This window comes from Salmo salar, chromosome ssa09 (assembly GCF_905237065.1).
Source record: "Salmo salar chromosome ssa09, Ssal_v3.1, whole genome shotgun sequence".
NCBI classification, from domain to species: domain Eukaryota; kingdom Metazoa; phylum Chordata; class Actinopteri; order Salmoniformes; family Salmonidae; genus Salmo; species Salmo salar.
The window spans coordinates 75870351-75893020 of NC_059450.1; the positions used below are offsets into that span (position 1 = coordinate 75870351).

At 43.2% G+C, this 22670-nt stretch overlaps 1 protein-coding gene across 2 annotated transcripts in view; it reads left to right on the plus strand.

Moving 5' to 3' along the window:
- LOC106611946 (glutamine--fructose-6-phosphate aminotransferase [isomerizing] 2) overlaps nucleotides 1-12285 on the plus strand; it is a 33898-nt gene extending 21613 nt beyond the window's left edge. For both annotated transcript variants that reach the window (XM_014212647.2, XM_014212649.2), the window contains 10 exons: nucleotides 827-953; nucleotides 1042-1205; nucleotides 1791-1886; nucleotides 3686-3783; nucleotides 3915-4035; nucleotides 5099-5371; nucleotides 7253-7380; nucleotides 7616-7783; nucleotides 8009-8170; nucleotides 9851-12285. In XM_014212647.2, the coding sequence (XP_014068122.1) occupies nucleotides 827-953; nucleotides 1042-1205; nucleotides 1791-1886; nucleotides 3686-3783; nucleotides 3915-4035; nucleotides 5099-5371; nucleotides 7253-7380; nucleotides 7616-7783; nucleotides 8009-8170; nucleotides 9851-9895 (1382 nt within the window). In that variant the 3' untranslated portion in view covers nucleotides 9896-12285. The remainder of the gene's footprint in view (nucleotides 1-826; nucleotides 954-1041; nucleotides 1206-1790; nucleotides 1887-3685; nucleotides 3784-3914; nucleotides 4036-5098; nucleotides 5372-7252; nucleotides 7381-7615; nucleotides 7784-8008; nucleotides 8171-9850) is intronic.
- The last annotated feature ends 10385 nt before the right edge of the window (nucleotides 12286-22670 follow it).

Sequence of the window (22670 nt, forward strand, 5' to 3'; positions counted from 1 at the left end):
GGCTGTCTTGTCATTGTTGGTAATCAAGCCTACCACTGTAGTGTCGTCTGCAAACTTGATGATTGAGTTGGAGGCATGCATGGCCATGCAGTCATGGGTGAGCAGGGAGTACAGGAGAGGGCTGAGAACGCACCCTTGTGGGACCCCAGTGTTGAGGATCAGCAGGGTGGAGATGTTGTTTCCTATCCTCACCACCTGGGGGTGGCCCGTCAGAAAGTCCAGGACCCAGTTGCACAGGGCGGAGTCGAGACCCAGGGTCTCGAGCTTAATGACGAGTTTGGAGGGTACTATGGTGTTAAATGCTGAGCTGTAGTCAATGAACATCATTCTTACATAGGTATTGCTCTTGTCCAGATGGGTTAGGGCAGTGTGATTGCGATTGCGTTGTCTGTGGACCTATTAGGGCGGTAGGCAAATTGGAGTGGGTGTAGGGTATCAGGTACGGTGGAGGTGATATGATCCTTGAGTAGTCTCTCAAAGCACTTCATTATGACAGAAGTGAGTGCTACAGGGCGATAGTCGTTTAGCTCAGTTACCTTAGCTTTCTTGGGGACAGGAACAATGGTGGCCCTCTTGAAGCATTTGGGCACAGCAGACTGGGATAGGGATTGATTGAATATATCCATTAACACACCAAACACACCAGTCACCACCATCATAATCATGACATACAGTATAAGCAGTTATAAGCATGTCACAAGCAGTCACTAGTTAATAACAAAATACTTAAAACAGTTTAGGTGAAACGTTCAAGTAAAGCAGGAAGTGTTGATTACCCTGACCCAGTCTGAACCATGACCCCTAACCCCTGCCCTCTGTCCTGTAGGTCTGTTCAAGGAGGGGGTCCAGGATAAAAACAGCCACAACCGGCCAGACAAGCCAGACAAATCCACTGCTGTGAATTCAGCTGGAGACGGCAAGGCTGTGGAGTACTACTTTGCCTCTGACGCCAGGTGAGCTGAAAGCCCTAGGTGTATGTGTTTGTGTGTGTGTACAGCATGCATGTGTGCTTGTCTCATGCTCCCACCTGTCCCTGCCCAGTGCCATCATAGAGCACACCAACAAGGTGATCTACCTGGAGGATGATGACATTGCAGCAGTGGTCGGGGGCAAGTTGTCCCTCCATAGGCTGAACAGCCTGGCAGGGGAGGATTCAGTCCGGGCCATCCAGACCCTCCAGATGGAACTACAGGAGATTATGAAAGGTCAGAGGTTAATCATAGGGCTAGTCGCCATGGCAACCTAGGAGTTTACTAGGAGTAGGATATAGTGTCCCAGGCCCTACACAGTAATGTAAGATCTGTTTTGTGCCAGGTTGGGATTTGAGGAGGGTAGGGAAAGCCTCATTCTAGATCTGTGTGCCTAAGGGTAACAAATACCTGGAGTGGTCAATACCAATACACATTCCTATTCACACAGAGGTCATATACCTGGAGTGGTCAATACCAATACACCTTCCTATTCACACAGAGGTCATATACCTGGAGTGGTCAATACCAATACACCTTCCTATTCACACAGAGGTCATATACCTGGAGTGGTCAATACCAATACACCTTCCTATTCACACAGAGGTCAAAGATAGGGTCTTGTGTCATACCTGAGAAATGTAGTCTGATTTACAGAGAGACAGGCCCATGGCCAACCATACTTTACTGCAGTCACTAGCTCTAAGAACAGTAGAACAAGATCTCCCCCTGCTGGCGTTAAGGGAGTACTTACACCAGTGTGCTGTAGACTGAAACAGTCATCATGCTCCGTGTCCCTCATCTCTCTCTCTTTCTGTGCAGGTAACTTTGATGCATTTATGCAAAAGGAGATCTTTGAGCAGCCAGAGTCTGTCTTCAACACCATGAGGGGCCGGATCTGTTTTCACACCAACAAAGGTAGCTTACCATTGTGATGTCATATTCTGATTGATGCCACTCCCTGTTGTTCCGGAATGCCGATGGTACTGTGCCGTATCCTCAATCAATATTAGCACAGCAACTCACGGAGGCAAGCATAGGTTATTAACAGTTACTACATGGATGTATAGCGTGATTCCTCAGGAAACCCAGACAAAACAAATACTATGATTTTTGGGGGGGAATTTTCACGAATTGTAATCCATAGATGGGTCCTTTGGAGGAAGGATTATTTGACATTTGTATTTTAAAGCATAATTGAGTAATAATTCATCAAAGTTAGCATATTTAATACAGGCCTCCTTTAAGACTCCATAGTTTTTAATCTGTAGGTGCCACAAAGAAAACATGTATGTCATATGAGGCTTTACGGCTTGCTCTGTAATATGATTCGTATTTTGATTTCCAATGGTTTTGTTTTTACACTCATTTATGAATATAGAACAATATAAACATTTTTTTAAATGTATTTTTTATTTCACCTTTATTTAACCAGGTAGGCTAGTTGAGAACAAGTTCTCATTTGCAACTGCGACCTGGCCAAGATAAAGCAAAGCAGTTCGACACATACAACAACACAGAGTTACACATGGAATAAACAAAACATACAGTCAATAATACAGTAGAAAAATCTATATACAGCATGTGCAAATGAGGTAGGATAAGAGAGGTAAGGCAATAAATAGGCCATTGTGGCAAAGAGTAATTACAATATAGCAATTAAACACTGGAATGGTAGGATGTGCAGAAGATGAATGTGCAAGTTGAGATACTGGCGGTGCAAAGGAGCAAGATAAATAAATAAATACAGTATGGGGATGAGGTAGATTGGATGGGCTATTTACAGATGAGCTATGTACAGGTGCAGTGATCTGTGAGCTGTTCTGACAGCTGGTGCTTAAAGCTAGTGAGCGAGATATGAGTCTCCAGCTTCAGAGATTTTTGCAGTTCCTTCCAGTCATTGGCAGCAGAGAACTGGAAGGAAAGGCGGCCAAAGGAAGAATTGGCTTTGGGGGTGACCAGTGAGATATACCTGCTGGGGCGCGTGCTACCGGTGGGTGCTGCTATGGTGACCAGTGAGCTGAGATAAGGTGGGGCTTTACCTAGCAGAGACTTGTAGATGACCTGGAGCCAGTGGGTTTGGCGACGAGTATGAAGCGAGGGCCAGCCAACGAGATCATACAGGTCGCAGTGGTGGGTAGTATATGGGGCTTTGGTGACAAAACGGATGGCACTGTGATAGACTGCATCCAATTTGTTGAGTAGAGTGCCATATAGAATGACACATTAACACTATAAACCAGCTCAGTGAAACATGAATATTGAAAATATACCAATTTATGATTTGGCAAATTTTTTCACTATATTGTTGAACATAATATACTCTATGGGCATATCAACGTTCCAGAGTGGGATCTCTTCTTGTGTTAAAGTTATGGCCCATTTTATATAGACAAACATCGTTGTCAATGTAACCAATCACAGTCCCCCTTTTACTTGTATCATGTCACATCCTGCAAATCACCAGCAGAGGGTGACCATTTTGCATCCATTTTCACATTCACTCTGTTGGTAATACTTACAAATTGGACCATAACTCTAAAAGTAGCAGAGATCCCACTCTGGAACTTTGATACTGTATGCTTGTTTCTCTCCTGAACTTACTTTGTGTCGTCAACGTAGTGTGATGTAAAGAGGCTCATAGTTACCCCTCTTACCTCCTTGGACTAAATATGAATGCTGATGGTCTCTCCACTCCTGTCCTGTCTTGTTCTCAGTGATCCTGGGAGGGCTGAAGGACCACCTGAAGGAGATCAAACGCTGCAGACGCCTCATCATGATTGGCTGTGGAACCAGCTTCCACGCTGCCGTAGCTGTAAGTGAACCAACCAGAAGTGTGATTGAGGAAGAGGAGGAGAAAGAAAAGATGATGATGACCATTGTAATTATGATAAGGGTCGCTCTCTTTCTCTCTCTCTCTCTCTTTCTCTGTTTCTCTCTCTCCAGACCAGACAGATTCTGGAGGAGCTGACAGAGCTTCCTGTCATGGTGGAACTGGCTAGTGACTTCCTGGACCGCAACACACCCGTCTTCAGAGACGATGTCTGCTTCTACATCAGCCAATCAGGTAATTCCTCAGAGTGATTAATCTGCTATACGTTTTTGTATTGCTGGTGTTTCATAAAACTCTCTCTGGTGGAGACTAGATGTTCTAATAGAGAGAACTCTCTGGTGGAGACCGGACGTTCTAATAGAGAGAACTCTCTCTCTGGTGGAGACTGGATGTTCTAATAGAGAGAAATCTCTCTCTGGTGGAGACTGGATGTTCTAATAGAGAGAACTCTCTCTCTGGTGGAGACTGGATGTTGTAATAGAGAGAACTCTCTCTCTGGTGGAGACTGGATGTTGTAATAGAGAGAACTCTCTCTCTGGTGGAGACTGGATGTTCTAATAGAGAGAACTCTCTCTCTGGTGGAGACTGGATGTTGTAATAGAGAGAACTCTCTCTCTGGTGGAGACTGGATGTTGTAATAGAGAGAACTCTCTCTCTGGTGGAGACTGGATGTTCTAATAGAGAGAACTCTCTGGTGGAGACTGGATATTCTAATAGGGAGAACTCTCTCTGGTGGAGACTGGATGTTCTAATAGAGAGAACTCTCTGGTGGAGACTAGATATTCTAATAGGGAGAACTCTCTCTGGTGGAGACTGGATGTTGTAATAGAGAGAACTCTCTCTCTGGTGGAGACTGGATGTTCTAATAGAGAGAACTCTCTCTCTGGTGGAGACTGGATGTTGTAATAGAGAGAACTCTCTCTCTGGTGGAGACTGGATGTTGTAATAGAGAGAACTCTCTCTCTGGTGGAGACTGGATGTTCTAATAGAGAGAACTCTCTCTCTGGTGGAGACTGGATGTTGTAATAGAGAGAACTCTCTCTCTGATGGAGACTGGATGTTGTAATAGAGAGAACTCTCTCTCTGGTGGAGACTGGATGTTCTAATAGAGAGAACTCTCTGGTGGAGACTGGATGTTCTAATAGAGAGAACTCTCTCTGGTGGAGACTGGATGTTCTAATAGAGAAAAGGCTGGTATGGATACTGTGGGTAATCTGTTGAGTAAGGGAGAATTCGAGTGTGTTTTGCTGGTATGAATGATGACGTGCCTTGGTTATCTCCCTCTTTCCCCCCTCAGGTGAGACAGCAGACACTCTGATGGCTCTGAGGTACTGTAAGGATAGAGGAGCTCTGACCGTGGGGGTCACCAACACAGTGGGCTCCTCCATCTCCAGAGACACAGACTGCGGGGTGCACATCAATGCCGGTCCAGAGATCGGGGTGGCCAGCACCAAGGCCTACACCAGCCAGTTTGTGGCTCTCATCATGTTTGGTCTGATGATGAGTGAGGACAGGATCTCCCTGCAGCCGAGGAGGCTGGAGATCATCAATGGACTCAAGATTCTCCCAGGTGAGTTCTTATATTAGAGCCATGTAGAATGACACATTAACACTATAAACCATCTCAGTGAAACAAAACTGCATCTATAACCGTCACACACTATAGCCAATAGATTACTGCCAGGTGTTACAAAATGGATGAATGAGAATTAACCAAACCCTCTCTCCCTCCTCCTTTTTCTCTCCCTCGCCCCCTCTCTCTCTCTCTTCTCTCTCTCCCTCCTCCTTTCTCTCTCCCTCGCCCTCTCTGTCTCTCTCTCTTCTCCCTCTCTCCCTCCTCCTTTCTCTCTCCCTCGCCCTGTCTCTCTCTCTCTCTCTTCTCCCTCTCTCCCTCCTCCTTTCTCTCTCCCTCGCCCTGTCTGTCTCTCTCTCTCTTCTCCCTCTCTCCCTCCTCCTTTCTCTCTCCCTCGCCCTCTCTGTCTCTCTCTCTCTTCTCCCTCTCTCCCTCCTCCTTTCTCTCCCTCGCCCTCTCTCTCTCTCTTCTCTCTCTCTCCCTCCTCCTTTCTCTCTCCCTCGCCCTCTCTCTCTCTTCTCTCTCTCTCCCTCCTCCTTTCTCTCTCCCTCGCCCTTTCTCTCTCTCTCTTCTCCCTCTCTCCCTCCTCCTTTCCTCTCTCTCTCTTCTCCCTCTCTCCCTCCTCCTTTCTCTCTCCCTCGCCCCTCTCTGTCTCTCTCTCTCTTCTCCCTCTCTCCCTCCTCCTTTCTCTCTCCCTCGCCCTCTCTGTCTCTCTCTCTCTTCTCCCTCTCTCCCTCCTCCTTTCTCTCTCCCTCGCCCTCTCTGTCTCTCTCTCTCTTCTCCCTCTCTCCCTCCTCCTTTCTCTCTCCCTCGCCCTGTCTGTCTCTCTCTCTCTTCTCCCTCTCTCCCTCCTCCTTTCTCTCTCCCTCGCCCTGTCTGTCTCTCTCTCTCTTCTCCCTCTCTCCCTCCTCCTTTCTCTCTCCCTCGCCCTCTCTGTCTCTCTCTCTCTTCTCCCTCTCTCCCTCCTCCTTTCTCTCTCCCTCGCCCTCTCTCTCTCTCTCTCTCTCTTCTCCCTCTCTCCCTCCTCCTTTCTCTCTCCCTCGCCCTCTCTGTCTCTCTCTCTCTCTTCTCCCTCTCTCCCTCCTCCTTCCTCTCTCCCTCGCCCTCTCTGTCTCTCTCTCTCTTCTCCCTCTCTCCCTCCTCCTTTCTCTCTCCCTCGCCCTGTCTGTCTCTCTCTCTCTTCTCCCTCTCTCCCTCCTCCTTTCTCTCTCCCTCGCCCTTGTCTCTCTCTCTCTTCTCTCTCTCTCCCTCCTCCTTTCTCTCTCCCTCGCCCTCTCTGTCTCTCTCTCTCTTCTCCCTCTCTCCCTCCTCCTTTCTCTCTCCCTCGCCCTCTCTCTCTCTCTCTCTCTCTTCTCCCTCTCTCCCTCCTCCTTTCTCTCTCCCTCGCCCTGTCTGTCTCTCTCTCTCTTCTCCCTCTCTCCCTCCTCCTTTCTCTCTCCCTCGCCCTGTCTGTCTCTCTCTCTCTTCTCCCTCTCTCCCTCCTCCTTTCTCTCTCCCTCGCCCTCTCTGTCTCTCTCTCTCTTCTCCCTCTCTCCCTCCTCCTTTCTCTCTCCCTCGCCCTCTCTCTCTCTCTCTCTCTTCTCCCTCTCTCCCTCCTCCTTTCTCTCTCCCTCGCCCTCTCTGTCTCTCTCTCTCTTCTCCCTCTCTCCCTCCTCCTTTCTCTCTCCCTTGCCCTCTCTGTCTCTCTCTCTCTTCTCCCTCTCTCCCTCCTCCTTTCTCTCTCCCTCGCCCTCTCTGTCTCTCTCTCTCTTCTCCCTCTCTCCCTCCTCCTTTCTCTCTCCCTCGCCCTCTCTCTCTCTCTCTCTCTTCTCCCTCTCTCCCTCCTCCTTTCTCTCTCCCTCGCCCTCTCTGTCTCTCTCTCTCTTCTCCCTCTCTCAGACATGATCCGGAATGTTCTGACTCTGGATAATAAGATCAAGTCCATAGCAGATGAGCTATATCAGCAGAAGTCTCTGCTGGTCATGGGACGAGGCTTCAACTACGCCACCTGTCTGGAGGGGGCACTGGTGAGGACAGATCTACAATCAGCTTACACACCCCAAATCCTGACCCTAAACCATTACAGGAAACTTGCCAAACTGACGTTAAATCAGTTTCTAGGGGCAATGTTTTCCTTTTACTCCTATTTTTCACTCCTTTATATATCATTAAACATCTCACTCTATATTCACATGCCTGTTCATCTATATGAATTATAGACTATTGATTATGTTATGTCACTGATTGATTCTTCCCAAACAGAAAATCAAGGAAATCACGTACATGCATTCAGAGGGCATCCTGGCTGGGGAGCTGAAGCACGGCCCCCTGGCTCTGATTGACAAGCACATGCCGGTCATCATGATCATCATGAAAGACGCCTGCTACACCAAGTGTCAGAACGCTCTGCAGCAGGTCACAGCCAGATCGGTACGTCACATTCCTCACTCACATCACATATTCAAATGCACGTAGACACAACTAAATACCCACCTCGTATGCACACCCATGACTTAACTGGCTCACGCGCATTACACAGGTAAAAACTAGTAACACACACACAGCCTCACTATCAAAAGCTTTGAATAATGAATTCAAATGAATTGATTGATATACTTCTGTAAACCGCTTTGTCTTTCTCTCCTACCCGTTCAGGGGCGGCCTATTATCCTGTGTTGCCAAGACGACCAGGAGATGTCTGAAAATGCGTATAAGACCATTGAGCTGCCTCACACGGTGGACTGTCTCCAGGGCATCCTCAGTGTCATCCCTCTGCAGCTCCTGTCCTTCCACCTGGCCGTGCTACGGGGATACGACGTTAGTCTACCACTACCTGCTCTTTCCTTATGGACTTTAATTACCTAGTATTGAATATGTTTTATTTCAATTTCATTACCAAAAGCATCAAAATCAACGGTTACAAGTACACACCAAATCAACTACTCATACACAAGTGGCGGTCGGTGCCGTTTAAGATGAGGTAGGACCATTATTTTTTTATATTACAGCATACTGGATGACTGTCATTCATATTCCAGTCACCCAGCTCAATGTAACATTGATAGGTTTAGGCTGCTACATGATACTCAAATCTTTCCTGTACCCATCATGAGGTTGCTACAACCTAGCCTATGAATGAAAGTTTACAACGTAGGTGCACAGGTCGAGAAAATGTTTAATAATCAAGGTGACAGACATTGACACATTCAATACCGCCTTGAACAATTTTGCCTGCATCTAGCTGATCTAGGGTGTAATCATTAGTCCAACAGAAACGAGAGTTTCTATTGGACAAATTCAGGTATGTTTAACCCCGTTTTGTTCCATATGCTTCCGTTTAAGGAACGTTTTTCAACAGAATCGGTGGAATGAATACACCCCTGATCACATGCAAACACAGTTCACTTTCATAGCAGCCACATATAAACAGCATGATACCTGTGATTGTAGTATAATTCCTTCTCTCATCTACGTGCTCTCCTCTCACCTTTTACATTCGCTTGTGGACTTCAGTGCACAACACATCAGCTGTATGTGACCAGGCGAAAAAACCCTTCCAAGCCAAAACTTCATATCATAACCGCAAACCGCTATACACAGCCTACATCATTATTAGCTGTTAGCTAATGTCATAGACAACATAGCTACTAGAACTAAAACGTTAGTAAACCCGCTACAATCATGCAGTACAGTGTACAGTCAACAGCAAGCAGTTTAGCAGATACACTGGCGTGCCCCGGTGGCAATAAATTAATAAAACCAAAAGCTTACCTTGACTTGGAAGAAATGCAATGTTGGATAGCCATAGCCAGCTAGCTAACATATGTTTGAGTATGCTAAACTAGCTTGCTGCATTTGGTAGCTAAGTGAAAGTGAAAAAAAATATGAAATATAGCTAGCTCTCGCTCTCTCTGTCTCACTCTTGCTTCACCTTCATTTTTGAAAGAAATTGTTCAAAACTGTTCGACTATTGTCTTTCCCTCTCTTTGAGTGAACTACTGACAACATGTTATGCACTGCAGTGCTAGCTAGCTGTAGCTTATGTTTTCAGTAGTAGATTCATTCTCTGATCCTTTGATTGGGTGGACAACATGTCAGTTCATGCAAGAGCTCTGATAGGTTGGAGGACGTCCTCCAGAAGTTGTCATAATTACTGTATAAGTCTATGGAAGGGGTTGAGAACCATGAGCCTCCTAGGTTTTGTATTGAAGTCAATGTACCCAGAGGAGGCCGGAAACTACTTTAGATGTCCTCTGGCTACACCATGGTGTTACCCTACAGAGTGCTGTTGAGGCTACTGTAGACCTTCATTGCAAAAGTTGTGAATATATTTAGTATAGTTTTATCTCAAAATCAACTTTTTTTTGAATGTTTCACTATTTTTATTTTTCTGAGGAGCCTCCACTGCCATATACCTATGCTGTATGTGTATATAGTCTTGTCTCCTTTACTCATCAGTATTGATCTGATTTAATGGCTGTCTCTCTCTGGTTGCAGGTGGACTGTCCCAGGAACCTGGCCAAGTCTGTCACTGTGGAGTGATAAAAGACAGACAGACAGGAGGCAGTAGAGACCATAACACTGCTTTGCCTCTGCTCAAGAGAAAGACTGAGTGGAGGCTTACACATCAAAGTGCAATTGTGTGTGTGTGTGTGTGTGTGTGTGTGTGTGTGTGTGTGTGTGTGTGTGTGTGTGTGTGTGTGTGTGTGTGTGTGTGTAAATCTCACGAGTGTTTGACCATCTGTCCAATCAGCAGCATTATCACCAATAATGTTTCCAAAGCAAGAGACTATACACTACTGTATGCACTGTGCCTTGTACCCAATTGGTGCCTTGTCCACAAACAGTTGAGCCAAAAACACCAAATGTAGGAATAATGCATTAACTTGGTAGATTGAAGTGCTTATAACTGTGCAATATGTGAAAAGTGCATTGTGAATGTTTATGATAATATTCTCTTCATGTGTATTGGGCTCTCTGTCCTGTGGCAGTCTATTATCTTCACTTTGTATCTTGGGAAGTGTAGTCTATTCCATAGCATTCCTTTATACAGAATAGCCTATAGAGCCCCACAGTGGAAGAGTCATAATATCCATAAAACACAGTGGTCAAACAGGGAAATGGTTCCAATCGTTTTTCCACCATTCATGTTCCCCATTGGGGATTTTAGAAAAACTTAAAATAAGAGCTGTGTTTCATGTAGGCTTACCCTGGTGTGATGTTTTAACAATCATGTAAATCTCGCTCAGACAAGGTGACTTTTATCAATATATTCGGCTCTACTTACTCTCAGATTCGAAAAATGCTAATTAGCATTAAAGTATACTACAAATCCCTGCAAGCTCCTGCATGTCATCTCAACTAATAGGTATTATATCAATAAAAAAATTCATTGCACAAGACAGTTCACAGAATTGTCAATTTAAAGAAATGTTGCCAATTTATTCATTACTAAATTTAACTAACATTAGAGAGTTAATCCAGAGATTCTTACCTTTGCTTTGATTCGGCAGTCTCGTCCAGATCATCATGGTATTTGTAGTTTGTTTTTATAGCCACATTAGCAGCTAATTAACATTTCATTTGGGGGGGTAAATACAGGCCAATATATTAATAAAAGTCACCTTGTCCTCGAGAGATTTACATGGTTATCAAAATGTAACGCCAGGGGAAGCCTACACAAAACACAGCCCTTATTTATTTTAAGTATATTTTTATTTATTTTAAGTGTTTCTAAATGAATGGTGGGAAAACGATTGGAGCTATTTTTTTGTTTGACCGCTAGGTTTTATGGGTATTATGACTCATGCTGTGGTACTCCATAGCTAGCACATTGTAAGGAACTATTCCAGAAAGCGCTATTTATGTACAATGTATGTACATCATAACACTTATGGTGTTATGATGTACACACTGCTTTGATGTACTGTATACAGCCTCTATTCATTGTGCCTTATAGTCCATTTTAATCCTTCTGAGTGAATCTTTTACTCATGAGGGGATTACTCTTAATCTACACTCCAATCTGTTGAAAAGGGCTGGATGATACTGCTACAGTTTAGTCTCTCAAGACACCATAATAATTATACTTTATTTAATTCACTATCCTTTCATGAATCCTTATTCTGTGTCGAGTCGTTGTGTGGCGCTCATCATCATCATCATCACAATCTTATTCTATTTTCTGTCATGCAGCATTGTGAGGGACATCTGTCACATTCTCTGAAGATTGTCTGCACTTCATTGTCTTTTTTATCCCATGTATGATCCCACTTTCTTTTATATTGTATTTCATCTCCCATAATGCCAGTGTTAACATAACTATTGTTTTCATGACGCACTACCTTGACATCTCATTGGAAGAGTGATATCCAGAAGAAAAGGAGCAATATATAATATGAATTGTAGTTTTGGCCATTTCACTACATGTACTGTATAGGGTAAAATATGTTAGATGTACTGTATAGGGTAAAACATGTTAGATGTACTGGATAGGGTAAAACATGTTAGATGTACTGGATAGGGTAAAACATGTTAGATGTACTGGATAGGGTAAAACATGTTAGATGTACTGGATAGGGTAAAACATGTTAGATGTACTGGATAGGGTAAAACATGTTAGATGTACTGGATAGGGTAAAACATGTTAGATGTACTGGATAGGGTAAAACATGTTAGATGTACTGGATAGGGTAAAACATGTTAGATGTACTGGATAGGGTAAAACATGTTAGATGTACTGGATAGGGTAAAACATGTTAGATGTACTGCAGTCGGTGTATTTATCAGGTTATTTTATGATGATTAAAGAAAGTGATGCTGATTTATTACTTTAACTATGATTGTATTTTATACCGTAGGTTTTATAGCAACCTGATATTCTATTAATTAATTAATGAATGAATAAAGGAAACTTTAGGTGAAAATGGAAAGCGTGCTTACCTTTACCTTTTACTGTGCCTCTATGACCCATTTCAAACAGACAAAATACAAGTTTATATGACCCCTTTCAAACAGCCCCTTGTTGACCACTTATTTGCAGGAATACCCCTTTTATACATACAGTATCAGTGGGTAACTGGCAAATGGGGAGAGGTGGTGGGTGTTGTTAAACCATGGGGGCTGTTTGCAGTTAAAATTATGGAGGTGTTAAAACAATGGAAGTGTTCATGAATTTAGCTGCTAGAAAATAGAGAACCGTTCACACAGACCCAATACCTGTATTTTGCTTAAAGGCTAGGTCTTTAGGTGGGTTTTATTTGTCCATGTTTTTGACCCCCTTGCCCTGTCAGATATACCAACAGATGGTATAAAGAAGCAGGCTGGTATATTAGTGGGATTTTGATCTGTGTATGAAAGGGATAATACAGTGGGCGTTGGGCCACCATGAGCTACCAGAACAGCTTCAATGCACCTTGGCATGGATTCTACCAGTGTCTGGAACTCTATTGGAGGGATCATTCTTCTATGAGAAATTCCATCATTTGGTGTTTTGTTGATGGTGGTGGAAAACGCTGTCTCAGCTGCCGCTCCAGAATCTTCCATAGGTGTTCAATTTGGTTGAGATCTGGTGACTGAGACACACACACACACACACACCCTTTAAACCGCCTAGGCTCCTTTGAGACCCCTGTTTCAAAGTCACTGAGATCTTTTGGTAGCCATAATAATGCTTATTTAACTCAGTGTGGAAGCACCTGCTTTCAATATACTTAGTGTCCCTCATTTACTAAGTTTTCCCCTAATATGTTCATAGAATACTGGTGCTTTCTGTTATAGTTACATTTCAGACATGATATGAAATTGAAACAATGTTTCTTTTGACAATACAAGAGTTTGTCACAGACTTTCAGGATCTCGTGATTACGTCATTCACTTTGTACCAAGACTACCCTCCACCCCATATAATTAGGAATTACAATACTTAAAATAGTCATGTAAATAGATCTTTACGCTCCTCCCCCGCCTCAGTTGTCACTAATTACCACAGCCACAAAGTCTAAATAGGTATCCTAATCATTTATATTTTTTTGCTTTTGCTTTTTGGTATTGTTTTAAGGTTAGGGTTATCAGTATAAGGTAAGCAGTGTGGTTAGGGTTATGGTTAGGTTTAAAATCAGATTTTAAAGAGATTATTTTTAGAAATAGGCGGGTTTAGCCATATGTATGGGGCGGCAGGTAGCCTAGTGGTTAGAGCGTTGGACTAGTAACCGAAAGGTTGCAAGATTGAATCCCTGAGCTGACAAGGTACAAATCTGTCATTCTGCCCCTGAACAAGGCTGTTAACCCACTGTTCCTAGGTCATTGAAAATAAGAATTTGTTCTAAACTGTCTTGCCTAGTTAAATAAAGGGATTGTGCAGGAGTTTTCACTTTTTATTGTGTCAGTTAGGAAAACTGTTCTCCTTAACTTTTCTTTATTCTGATAGGAGCTGTTTTCTTGCCTTTTCCATGCATGGGACCTAGGAGAAGCGAAGGGAGAAGGTAGGTGTTGTATGATTCTGCCCGCAGTCCGTCGATCCACTTTCCATTCCTACTACCACGTACCGCATTGCCGGCGAGAAGTGAATGAAAGAGCCCAGCTCCAGGTCTTGGCAAATGATAAGTGGTACGTGAGGTTGAACAGAAACGTGATCAGCAGGTAGGATAAGGTATAGCAGATTACCAATGGTATGCGGTGTCATAAACCGGGTGGCGAGGAAGTGGTGGGTGATTACTTCATCATTCAAACTGTTTGTGTGTGCCTATTTAATCTGTATAAACTTGAAATTGAATGGAACTAAATAGCAGCACGGAGAGAGAGAGAGTAGAGAAAGAGAGAGAGAATTTAATTGAATTGAGAGAGAGAGAGAGAGCACTATTCATTCATTCATCTGAGTCATCGGCAGTTCTCACTGTGGACCTATGCCTCATCGTCACATTCTCTAGGGCCGTATGTGTGTGTGCGTATGTGTCACGTGTGTGTACCAACAGCTGCTGTGTTTTTACATGCAATCGTGGTTGCATAACATGTGTATGTATGTGTAGTCTCTGTGTGTCTGAACTTGTTTCCACAAATTGCTATTTTGACCAATCTCATCAGATATTTTCACAATAGATCTTTTTCAGAGCTGATCTGATTGGTCAAAAGACCAAATAGTGAAAAAAAAAGATCCGAATTGGGCTGTCTGTGTAAACTCAGCCTTTGCGTCATTGTCTATGAGTGTTGTCGTAATGCTGTCTTAGTGCATGTTTTAAAGTGCTATAACTCCTATGCCTTCCCTTTTCCTGGCTCTGGCAATGGGAGTGACTGAAAGGCTGTAATGCACCCTATTCCAGTTCACATCTGCGTATTTGTCATGGTACACTGCTAACCCCAGTGTGGGAATCTGCTATTACGCACGCACGCACGCACACACACACACACACACACACACACACACACACGCACACAGGCAAACATGGATCTCAATCAATTCTTTTCAACCAATCAAATCAATTCAATCAAAAAAATTTTTGCAGAGTACGACCCTGCCTCACACAGGAAGCGGCGCAGGTCCTAATCCAGGCACTTGTCATCTCCCGTCTGGATTACTGCAACTCGCTGTTGGCTGGGCTCCCTGCCTGTGCCATTAAACCCCTACAACTCATCCAGAACGCCGCAGCCCGTCTGGTGTTCAACCTTCCCAAGTTCTCTCACGTCACCCCGCTCCTCCGCTCTCTCCACTGGCTTCCAGTTGAAGCTCGCATCCGCTACAAGACCATGGTGATTGCCTACGGAGCTGTGAAGGGAACGGCACCTCCATACCTTCAGGCTCTGATCAGGCCCTACACCCAAACAAGGGCACTGCGTTCATCCACCTCTGGCCTGCTGGCCCCCCTACCTCTGAGGAAGCACAGTTCCCGCTCAGCCCAGTCAAAACTGTTCGCTGCTCTGGCACCCCAATGGTGGAACAAGCTCCCTCACGATGCCAGGACAGCGGAGTCAATCACCACCTTCCGGAGACACCTGAAACCCCACCTCTTTAAGGAATACCTAGGATAGGATAAAGTAATCCTTCTAACCCCCCCCTTAAAAGATTTAGATGCACCATTGTAAAGTGGTTGTTCCACTGGATATCATAAGGTGAATGCACCAATTTGTAAGTCGCTCTGGATAAGAGCGTCTGCTAAATGACTTAAATGTAAATGTAATGTAAATGTAAATCAACAGAGATGAACTGTTGTGTCAGTGTTTGTGTGTACATTTATGTTGCATGTGTGTGTCAGGGTGCATGTGCTTGCCAGAGGCAGCAGGGGAGCCAAATCAAATCAAACTTTATTTGTCACATGCGCCGAATACAACAAGTATAGACTTTACCATGAAATGCTTACTTACAAGCCATTAACTTACAAGCCATTAACCAACAGTGCAGTTCAAGAAGAGTTAAGAAAATATTTCGTCTGAAGTCATGACACCCTCATCCAGCTGGTTCTATGTTTCAAAGACCTCTCTGATGAGAGTAGGCTACCCGTCCTGTTGGGGGAGGATGCAGAGAGCTGTGGGTTGACAGCGCACTACATTGCTGCCTGCCATAAGATGAGGGACAGTGTCTGACAGACCAATCAACCTGCACATGTACTGTATGCTTATTGTTATTGTTGAATGTATGGTTATGTTGACCCTTGGTTATTGTTGTTACTGTTGTCCTGTTGACAATTTTGATTATAATTTTTATATTGTAAATATCCAAAATAAGCTTTGGCAATATGTACATTCTTACGTCATGCCAATAAAGCAAATTGAATTGAATTGAATTGAGAGAGAGAGAGAGAGAGAGAGAGAGAGAGAGAGAGAGAGAGAGAGAGAGAGAGAGAGAGAGAGAGAGAGAGAGAGAGAGAGAGTACACTGTGGCAGAATACCTGAACACTGTGAGTGACCCAAAATTAAGGAAATCTTTGACTATGTACAGACTCAATGAGCATAGCCTTGCTATTGAGAAAGGCCGCCGAAAGCAGACCTGGCTCTCAAGAGAAGGCAGGCTATGTGCACACTGCCCACAAAATGAGGTGGAAACTGAGCTGCACTTCCTAACCTCCTGCCAAATGTATGACCATATTAGAGACACATATTTCCCTCAGATTACACAGACCCACAAAGAATTCCAAAACAAATACAATTTTGATAAACTCCCATATCTATTGGGTGAAATACCACACTGTGCCATCACAACAGAAAGATTTGTGACCTGTTGCCACAAGAAAAGGGCAACCAGTACAGAACAAACACCTTTGTAAATACAACCTATATTTATGTTTATATATTTTCCCTTTTGTACTTTAACTATTTGTACATCACTACAACACTGCATATAGACCTAATGACATTTGAAATGGCTTTATTTCTTTGGAACTTTTGTGAGTGTAATGTTGGCTGTAATTGTTAAAAAATTTGTTTCACTTTTATTTATTATCTATTTCACTTGCTTTGGCAATGTAAACATATATTTCCCCATGCCAATAAAGCCCTTATATTGAATTGAGAGAGCACACACACACACAGAGAGCAAGAGAGCACAAGAGAGAGAGAGCACACGCACAGAGCACACATTCTCTGACTCTGACTGTTATTATGCTGACAATAACAGAACTTGGCTTGATGGATGGAAGGATGCAGATTTGAGTGAGACATCCATTTTGAATTATATTAGGACCAGAACTAACACATCGATCTCTGTGTCTTCCAGACTGGTTCCGGCCCCTGATTCAGCAACAGTATGAGTGAGGGTGAGGGTGAAGGCCAGTTCTACAGTGTACAGGTGGATGATTGTAGCAACATGATTCATGTTTAAAACCTCTTAGCGATAGGGGGCAGTATTTTCACGGCCGGATGAAAAACGTACCCAAATTAAACTGGTACCTACTCTGGCCCAGAAACTAGAATATGCATATTATTAGTAGATTTGGATAGAAAACACTCTGAAGTTTCTAAAACTGTTTGAATGGTGTCTGTGAGTATAACAGAACTCATAAACTCAAGTTATTTCAGCCTTCTCCTGTTACTGGGCAGATAATAGTAGCTCAGTCAATCAGTGGACTGCCTATGGACAAAGGGTTTGGGTATGCGCGGTCCCGCGAGCGCGCCGGAATGAATACGCTATTGTCCAGTTGGAATATTATCGCAATTTTACGTAAAAAATACCCTAAAGATTAATTGCAAACAACGTTTGACATGTTTCTACGAACGGTAATGGAACATTTTGACTTTTCGCCTCTGGTACCGCGCTCGCGCATTATGCCTTTGGATAGTGACCTGAACGCATGAATAAAATGGAGGTATTTGGACATAAATATGGATAATTTAGAACAAAAACAACATTTCTTGTGGAAGTAGCAGTCCTTGGAGTGCATTCTGACGAAGATCAGCAAAGGTAAGAGAATATTTATAATACTAATTCTGAGTTTAGGTGACCCCAGAACTTGGCGGGTGTCTGTATAGCTTGCTTTGATGGCGAGCTATGTACTCAGAATATAGAAAAATGTGCTTTCGCCGAAAAGCTATTTTAGAATCTGACAAAGCGGTTGCATAAAGGAGTACTGTATCTAGAATTCTAATAATTGTTATGTATTTTGTCAACGTTTATGATGAGTATATGTAAATTGATGTGGTCATTCACCGGAAGTTTTGGTGGGAATACATTTTCTGAACATCACGCGCCAATGTAAAATGCTGTTTTTGGATATAAATATGAACTTTATTGAACAAAACATACATGTATTGTGTAACATGACGTCCAAGGAGTGTCATCTGATGAAGATCGTCAAAGGTTAGCGCTTCATTTAGCTGTGTTTTGGGTTTTAGTGACATATCTCCTTGCTTGGAAAATGGCTGTGTGGTTATTTTTGTCTATGTACTCTCCTAACATAATCTAATGTTTTGCTTTCGCTGTAAAGCCTTTTTGAAATCGAACAATGTGGTTACATTAAGGAGAAGTGTATCTTTAAAATGGTCTAAGTTTGAGAAATTGAAATGATTATAGTTTTGTTGTTTTGAATTTCACGCCATGCTATTTTGTCAAACGATCCCGTTAACCTCTCTGGGCTAGGTGGGACGTTTGCGTCCCACCCTAGTCAACAGCCAGTGGAATCCCGTGGCGCGATATTCAAATACCTTAGAAATGCTATTACTTAAATTTCTCAAACATGACTATTTTACACCATTTTAAAGACAAGACTCTCGTTAATCTAACCACACTGTCCGATTTCAAAAAGGCTTTACCACGAAAGCAAAACATTAGATTATGTCAGCAGAGTACCCAGCCAGAAATAATCAGACACCCATTTTTCAAGCTAGCATATAATGTCACAAAAACCAAAACCACAGCTAAATGCAGCACTAACCTTTGATGATCTTCATCAGATGACACTCCTAGGACATTATGTTATACAATACATGCATATTTTGTTCAATCAAGTTCATATTTATATCAAAAAACAGCTTTTTACATTAGCATGTGACGTTCAGAACTAGCATTCCCACCGAACACTTCCGGTGAATTTACTAAATTACTCACGATAAACGTTCACAAAAAACATAACAATTATTTAAAAAAATTATAGATACAGAACTCCTTTATGCAATCGCGGTGCCCGATTTTAAAATAGCTTTTCGGTGAAAGCACATTTCGCAATATTCTGAGTAGTTAGCCCGGCCATCACAGGCTAGCTATTTTGACACCCACCAAGTTTGGTACTCACCAAACTCAGATTTACTATAAGAAAAATTGGATTACCTTTGCTGTTCTTCGTCAGAATGCACTCCCAGGACTTCTACTTCAACAACAAATGTTGGTTTGGTTCCAAATAATCCATAGTTATATCCAAATAGCGGCGTTTTGTTCGTGTGTTCAAGACACTATCCGAAGGGTGACGCGCCGGCGCATATCGTGACAGAAAATTTCAAAATATTCCATTACCGTACTTCGAAGCATGTCAAACTCTGTTTAAAATCAATTTTTATGCGATTTTTCTCGTAAAATAGCGATAATATTCTGACCGGGAGTCGTTGTTTTCGTTCAAAGACTGAAAAAGTAACATGGACTCTTCACGTGCATGCGCGCACCTGTCTCATTGTTCTCAGATCGACCACTTACCAAATGCGCTACTGTTTTTCAGCCAGTAACTACAGAGTCATCATTCAACGTTCTGGCGCCTTCTGAGAGCCTATGGGAGCCTTAGAAAGTGTCACGTTACAGCAGAGATCCTCTGTTTTGGAAAGAGATGACAAAGAAGTCCAAGAAATGGTCAGAGAGGGCGCTTCCTGTTTGGAATCTTCTCAGGTTTTGGCCTGCCATATGAGTTCTGTTATACTCACAGACACCATTCAAACAGTTTTAGAAACTTTAGGGTGTTTTCTATCCAAATGCATATTCTAGTTACTGGGCAGGAGTAGTAACCAGATTAAATCGGGTACGTTTTTTATCCGGCCGTGTAAATACTGCCCCCTATCCCCAACAGGTTAACGGGATCCTGTCTCGAAGGGGTCACTAAGAGGTTTTAATGAGGATCACCACTCATAGCTCTTCACTAAAAAATTTTTCTTCTTTTCTCTATCTTGTGTCTCATCCACTCCTTCATGTCTCTCTCTCTCTCTCTCTCTCTCTCTCTCTCTCTCTCTCTCTCATACCCTCTCTCTTTCCCTCCCTTCCCTCTTTCCAGCTCTGCTCTAGACTCAGTGTTAGGTATTCCATTGGTGGTAAAGAATCTGTGTCGGCCCTTCCAGAACCAAACCCATGCCAAGCGGGACTACAGGGAACTGGTGCTGCTCAAATGTGTCAACCACAAAAACGTACGCTCTCCCCATTAAAAATAAATATGTTTGAATGCTCTGTCTACTGAGCTGATGGGTAACATTCTGATATTATAACCTTTAATTACTATTCAAATGCAGAGTTGTTGGTCGATCTGTCTTCAGATTATCAGGCTGGTCAATGTGTTCACGCCTTAGAAGTCACTGGAGGAGTTTCAGGACCTGGACCTAGTGTACTCAGGCCAGTGATCTTGTGCTTCTATCCACATAGTTCCTAGTGTTTTACTCTAGTTTGATAGAGTATATTACACACAGGTAGACGTTCTCTTTTACTCCACCTGTGTTCCTATTCCATTTATAGTACTGACAACGGCCCTTTGGTCTACGTATTTCTTTCTGATCCACTCTTCTCCCCTCCTCTCTCCTCCACTCCCCTCCTCTCTCCTCCTCCTCTCTCCTCTGCTCCCCTCCTCTCTCCTCCTCTTTACTCCTCTTTACTCCTCCTCCCTCCTCCTCTCTACTCCTCTTTACTCCTCCTCCCTCCTCTCTCCTCCTCTCTACTCCTCCTCCCTCCTCTCTCCTCCTCTCTACTCCTCTCTACTCCTCTCTCATCCTCCCTCCTCCTCTCTCCTCTCTCCTCCTCCACTCCTCTCCTCTCTCCTCCTCTCTCCTCCTCTCTCCTCCACTCCTCTCCTCCCTCTTCCTGTCTCCTCCTCTCTACTCACACACACACTCTCAACACTAAAACACACACACACACACACACTCTAACCACTAAAACACACACTCTAACCACTGAAACACTTTGATAGGAGAATGTTTAAGTAGTAGTGTTACATAGTGAATGGTATGCCATGTACATTTGCTGTGTGTATGATTAACCTATAGCTAAACCTATCTTCCTGTGTAGGAAGTGAAGGCTAATTGTTCCACTGCATCAAAAGTTTCCCATTGACCTTTTCAGAGAAAATACCTCTTTAAATAATCATAGGGTTGAAAGTGGGAGGAGTTGAAGACCATTTGTTAGAAGCACACAGTCCAACGCAAACACTACCCACCCACTGACCTCATCACATCCTACTGTACTGGCTACACACACGCACACACACACACGCACGCACACATGCACGCACACACACACGCACACACGCACACACACACACACACAGGTGTGTAAACTGATAAGCAGTGCTCCTTAGCATGGGAGAGGAGCCTGGAAGGCTGTTAGTTAGCCTGTCCTTCCCATCCCATCCCAACCTGTCCCCTCCTAATCCTGCATTTTAACCATTTCATAACTCAAAGAATTCAGAATTATTTTATTCATCTTTAACCACTGTGCCATCTGTCTGTCTGTGATTTTGACGATCCGTGTTATGTGATTCATTCTGTTTCACAAATAAGACATCCACCCGTATGTTCGACCACCGTATGTTCATGTTTGTTTGTTTTTGTTTTCTTCCTGTTCACAGTGGACATCTGGTCAGTGGGGTGCATCGTGGGAGAAATGGTGAATGACAGCGTTGGCTTCCAGGGCACGGAACGTATCCTTCATCCACCATCCGTACCATGAGTCATCTCTCTCCCGGTTGCTCTTCCTCTCACCCCTTCTTACTTGTTTCTTTCATTGTCTCTATATCTATACTTTGACATAGTGTTAGATTAGATCCACGTGGATGTCTGGGCTTCATGTGTGTTTCCTTAACAGTTAAGATGTGTGTCAGACGTCTACACTGATTGTGTACAAACAGTTCAGATGACTCACTGATGATTATCATTTATATTGACTGTTTCACCTTTTCTAAGGGTTTGGCATCCTTTCTCCCCTCTCTCTGCCAGACTCTTTTCTTCAAAGTTTTATAGTTAAGGTATCTGAGTATCAGGGTTGTGTGGATTAAATAAAAAATGTAATCTGTTACTAATTAGTTACATGACAAATTAAGTAATCGGTAACGTAATCCTTTGGATTACTCGAAATGAGTAACATAATCTAATTACTTATGGATTACTTTCCCTTCTAACCCCGACATCTTTTAAAATGTTTAAAAATGGTAATCTACTATTTAAAAACAAAATTGTAACTTGAGTATTTTCAAATTGGGGACTAGTGTTCTATCTATTAATTGTTAAAGCATAGTCACAGGCCTCCATGCAAAACATTTCAGTTAGTGGCACCAGCCCATGATTTGGTTGCATCACAATTAATTTAAAGTGTTTCATTAAGAAATGTACAAGACTAGTAAAACGGTAAGATTAAAAAAATACATTGCTTATTCTAACATCATGTTCAAGCATGAACCACTATCTGGCCGGCCAGACCTAGGTTTCTGTGACCAGTAGCAGGATACATAGATACTGTTACGAACCGGCTCAGAGTTAGCAACAAAAGGGAGACAACGTGGAGACAAGGAGTATCAAAATATATATATATATATATATATATATATATATATATATATATATATTAGATACCACAACCAAAAACAACACCCAAGCCCAGGTGTTTCCCATCTAGCTGACGACCCTTCCAACTCCGCCCACCGGCATCCTAATA